This window comes from Echinops telfairi, unplaced genomic scaffold, assembly GCF_000313985.2.
Source record: "Echinops telfairi isolate 266 unplaced genomic scaffold, ASM31398v2 ScPeMD7_7410;HRSCAF=8448, whole genome shotgun sequence".
Classification (NCBI taxonomy): Eukaryota; Metazoa; Chordata; class Mammalia; order Afrosoricida; family Tenrecidae; genus Echinops; species Echinops telfairi.
The window spans coordinates 13342095-13347513 of record NW_022111310.1 but is presented as its reverse complement, the minus strand read 5'-3'; the positions used below and the strand labels follow the sequence as shown (position 1 = coordinate 13347513).

The 5419-nt window shown below is 49.3% G+C and overlaps 1 protein-coding gene across 1 annotated transcript in view; it reads left to right on the top strand.

Annotated features, from left to right (window-relative positions):
• PTPN3 (protein tyrosine phosphatase non-receptor type 3) overlaps positions 1-5419 on the top strand; it is a 152963-nt gene that overhangs the window by 76961 nt on the left and 70583 nt on the right. Inside the window, exon 2 of the mRNA XM_013006811.2 lies at positions 4221-4375. Coding sequence (XP_012862265.2) covers positions 4221-4375 — 155 coding nt within the window. The remainder of the gene's footprint in view (positions 1-4220; positions 4376-5419) is intronic.

Sequence of the window (5419 nt, the reverse complement as noted above, 5' to 3'; positions counted from 1 at the left end):
GACAGGGCAGGGTGGGGGGGTGGGATTTTATAAAAGGACTGAACACATTTCCTTCCACTGCCGATGTTTGTGTTAATAACTGAGACTCCCTGCCTTGGAGGACCCCTGGTGGCACCGTGAACTAAGCCTTGGGCTGCTAACCATAAGGTCGATGGTTCGAACCCAGCACCCACTCCAAGCAGAAAGATGAGGCAATCTGCCTCTGTCCAGGTACAGCCTGGGAAATCCTACCCTGAAGGGCCTTAGAGTCACACTGGGCTCCTTGACTTGGTTTGGGTCCTTGTGTACCAAAGAACGGAGGGCTACCTGTAGCTCTGTGAGTCTAAGCGATAACTATAGCGGTAAGAGACCAGGTACAGAAAGTACATTGGTCTGAAAGTACCTTCTTCCTCCCGGTCTACACAGCCTTCACCATCTCTGTGTTTCCTCCTTTTACACCTTGGCCTCTGCGGTTCCCTGGGACATGGTTCTTGGGTCTCCATCCAATCTGCCTTCTGTGCCCTCCTCTTTCCAAGAGCTGCCAGGCTCCACTTGCTCCAACTGGTGACAACCCCATGTGTGTCAGCGTAGAACTGTGCTCGGCTGAGCTTGAAGGACTGAGTTTGCAAGTAGCTCACCACATTGTTCTTTCAGCCCTCCATTCTTTCAGCAGCCACGAACATTAGTCATGTGCAGTTTTTTGGTTTTTCGTTCTCTTCTGGCCTTGGCCCCTAATCTGACACCTGATCTCCATCCCACTCACCTGCGGTTCGCTACTCGGTGTGGACTCTCACCAACACCTGGGAGCCTGTGAGGACCAGAGCCCCCTGAGCTCATCCCAGGTCTGTGAGTCAGAGTCTGCATTTTACTAGCATGCCCACGTGATCTGGCTGCAGATGAGAAGCACTGGTCTACCCTGTTCTCGATTAGAGACCTCACTCGACCCTCCTCTCTTGCCTTCTCCCACCAGCCCTTGTGTGTGTCAGCTGGGCTGTTCTTTTTCCGGACTGTGAATCTTCATTTTGTATCTCCTTCCTCTCATCACCGGTTCCTTCAGAGAGTTGATGACCAGACCTGGGATCTCCATGCTCTGTGGGAAGAGCAGATGGCAATCACATCACCAGTTGTAGTTAGGATGCACCTGAGACCCATCTGTACAAGCAAATGATTCGTCAGGGAGGAGTCCCTGGGTAGCACAGATGACTTCGCACTGAACCACTAGCCCTAAAGGCGGAGGTTCAAACAGAAGATGGGCTGGCACGCTGCTCCGGGATCAGTCCCCACCTTGCAAACCCTCTGCAGCGGCTCTGCCCTGCACACCTGGGGCGCCAGAAACAGCTCAGATTCCAGGGCAACTAATGACTTGGTTGGGGCTTGTTAGCGCAACAAAGGGAACCCTGGAGGGTGTCCTTGAGGGAGCTATGTTGGGGCTGAGGGGTGAGTAGGCGTGAGAGGCACGGGGAGAGCTTTCCAGATGGAAGTAAAGGACCAGCTGTTCTTGGGAACCCCTATCCCCAGTATGAGCTCTCCCACCCAACCCTCCAGGTTCAGGCACCTCCCTGCCCTAAACCGAGGGGCTGCTCTAGCACCTGGATTCTTTCCACTTGCCTACAGTTGAGTGCTCACCACCAAACTAAACTCGGTGCCCTCTGAGTGTGTGCGGACTTAGAACAGTCCTGTAGGACAGGGCAGAGCTGACGCTGAATTTCCAAGACTGGTTTTTCTACTGTAGTAGAAAGCCCGTCTTTCTCCTCAGAGTAGCCGGTGGCTTCGAACTGCTGTCCTTGCAGTTAGCAATCCAACACAGAACCACTATGCCACCAGGGGTCTGGTATTCACGACTCACCTTGTCCACCATCCAGTCCATTTTTCCACGATTGACTTCACTAGGAAAGCCAATTTCTTTATACTCTTCTCTGGGGAACAGACCAAGGGCAGATTTTAAACTACCCTCTAATTCCCTTTTTGAAAATGTACTCTTCATTTTTTTTCCCTAGTAAACTTGATATTGAAATAGAACATACAGACCAAAAAGTGAACAAATCAGTGTAGCCTTTGGTGAATCCCCCCAGTGAATTTACCTGGGGCTATAGCAGCCCAATGAAGAAATAGCGCATTAGGTGAGGCGCTTCAAGAAGTTCATGGGGAAAATCCATTATCTTTGAACTACGGAAGTCCCCGGGTCCTCTAGGGTCCAGTCACTGCACCTACAGGTAACCACTGCCCTTTCATCTGTGTTGGTTAGCTTTGTCTGTGGTTTGAACTTGACATAAATGAATGGATTCATGCCATAGATAATGTCTTGCATCAGGCTACTTCTGCTCAGCATTACGTTAGAGTAGAATTCCTTCATGCGATTGCATGTCTTTGTAGTTTATTTATGTCCTTTGCTGTGTAACTAAACCACTCTTATGACTTATGCTGCAGTGTATTTGCTCTGTTGATAGACATTTGCGTCTTTGCCAATTTGGTGCTATCTTGAATTTCCTTAGGTATGTCTTTTAGTGAAACACTACATTTTTCTCTTATGACTATTCCTCGGAGCAGAATAGATCTGTCACCGATGCACACACCTTCAGGTATTCAGGTGAATGTGTGTTGCGTTTGAGTCGCTACTACAGAGGTCTTTCAGAGTCGTTTGACTCATTTCCATTCTCACTCACTCTACTGGAGCCTCACAGCCTGGTCAGCCCTGGGTTTCTCAGTCTGCTCCTTGTTGCCTGTCTAGTGGACATGGGCCACCCCTGCTGGGGGTGTTCATTGACCTTTCTTCGACAACTAATGTGGCTGAGTATCTTTGAGCCATTGGCCCCCTTTTTTACTAGGGTGTTTTTTTTTCAGTTGTTTGTAGGAGTTCTTTGGGAGTTTTTTTTGTTTTTTAAATAGATTTTTAAAATTATTATCATTTTATTAGGGGCTCATACAACTCTTATCACAATCCATCCATACATCAATTGTGTAAAACGCATTTGTATATTCATTGCCCTCATCATTCTCAAAACATTTCCTCTCCACTTAAGCCCCCGGCATTAGGTCCTCATTTTTCCCCTCCCTCCCCGCTCCCACCTCCCCCATGAGCGCCTGACAATTTACAAATTATTATTTTGTCATATCTTGCCCTGTCCGACGTCTCCCTTCACCCACTTTTCTGTTGTCCGTCCCCCAGGGAGGAGGTCACATATAGTTCCTTGTAATTGGTTCCCTCTTTCCAACCCATTCTCCCTCTACCCTCCTAGTATCACCACCCACACCACTGGTCCTGTAGGAATCATCCTCCCTGGATTCCCTGGATTTACAGTTCCTATCTGCACCAGTGTACATCCTCTGGTCTAGCCAGACTTGCAAGGTAGAATTCATATCATGATAGTAGGAGCGGGGAAGAAACATTTAGGAACTAGAGAAAAGTTGTATTTTTCTTCATTGCTACATCGCCCCCTGACTAGCTCGTCTCCTCCCCGAGACCCCTCTGCAAGGGGATTTCCAGTGACCTACAAATGGGCTTTGGGTCTCCACTCCGCACTCCCCCCATCATTCACTATGGTAAGGTTTTTTGTTCTGATGATGTCTTGTACCTGATCCCTTTGACACCTCGTGATCGCATAGGCTGTTGTGCTTCCCTGTGGGCTTTGTTGCTTCTGAGCTTGATGGCCGCTTGATTACCTTCAAGCCTTTAAGCCTGAAGGTCTTAAAGGCTTGTAGGAGTTCTTTGTATGAGGAGGAACTTCAAGAAGTTCATGGGAACATGTAACGAAAAATTTTTTCCAAATGGTATCCAGCTTTATGAAACATACTTTTCACAAACAGCCATGGTATTCAGGTAGGACCTGGGCAGACGATCCTTAACAGTGTACAGCAACTTTCAAACTCCTTTCCGCAGTGGACTCCCCAAATCAGAAAGCCACTGTCAAGCCCACCAACATCTTCAGCGGACGCTCGCTCTGAATTGGGAAGGTTGCGAGTGAGAGCTGAGGTTTCGCATTTCGCACGTTGTTTTCACAGCTGTGGTCGCTGTGGGGCGAAATTGAGTTGATGACGGAGGATTCTTTGGGTGGTGGCCTTCAAAGTTACAGTTCAAATGGAAACACAGTCCATGACTCAACCTGTTATCTGTGACTTTCTCAGACAGGCTTGGGCGGATCAAACCTGACACGTGGGAAGGGTGTGGGTCGGCGGTGCGGTCCGCTCACGTGTACACTGTAATTTGCACCGAGAAGGACTAACACGTGTATCTTCCATTGCAGGTTATTCACCGCTCGTTATGACCTCCCGGTTACGTGCGTTGGGTGGAAGAATTAATAACATCCGCGCCTCAGAACTCCCCAAAGAGAAAGCTCGGGCCGAAGTCAGCTGCAGCATCTGCTTCTTAGATGGCTTGGTGCAGACCTTTAAAGTTAACGTGAGTGGCTCAGTGTTCGTTTCGACCCAGCGGATGCTCCGAAGAAAGTGCTCCGGGTGGTTTTCTGGTTTGGTTTTTAAAAGTCCTTCCATGGTTTACAAAATGAAGAAAAGAGCATTTCAAAACAAGATAGGTCATCTCGGTTACCTCTTAGAGCTTAGATATTGAGATCGACCTGGAAATGAATATCTTTTGAAATGTGGCTCGTTTTCTGGATGCACCTGGAGTGTCTCTCTCCCCCCTCTTCTCTGTGAGTGAGCTGGAGAATCCTCAGACGCTCACCTCCTCCGGTGATGTCCAAGTTGACTTCCGGAAGCAGAGCTTTGGCTCGAGTCATGGCCTTCTTTGTATGCCCATGTCACAGTGTGTTACAAAGGCATGATACTTAGTTGACAGGCCGCTCAGTAGATAGCGAGCTCTTTGAGGACAACAGTGGTATCCTGTCCCCTGGTGGCCCAAGGAAGGACTGACTCACAGCAAGTACTCATTAAATAGAGGCCTGGGTGGGTCTGGTCTGGAGGGTCCTGAAGTCACCTTCACAGATAACAGAGAGCCGGCAGTGCTACACTGTTTCCCACCTCAAGCCCAGGCCTCGAGAGCAGGCCACCAGGCTTCCAGAGCAGCACTCAGGTTCTCCAGTGGTAACAGTGATATGTCAGGATGGGAGCTAGAGGAAACCAGGTCTGGAAATATTTTGGAAGTGGAGCTGGTAGGATTTGCTGATAAAGAGGATTTGGATTGTGAAAGAGAATCCTCAAGGGGCCTGCAAGGTTTGTGACCAGAACAACCCGGGTTGCCGTCTCTGTGGGGTCCGAAGGACTGCAGGAGGAATAGGTTTGGGGCAGAGGCAGCCAGTCCTGTTTGGGGCATGTGACGTGTGAGCTGTTTCTTCCCCTGGTATCCCAGGCCGGTGCAAACAGTTCATGAGCTGGGGTACTAACTGAAGGGCTGACGTTTGGAGGCCACCCATAGGCTACTTGACAGAGAGACCTGGCAACCTACTGGCCAAAAATTAGCCATGAGAACCCCGCTAGAGCCAGGTCC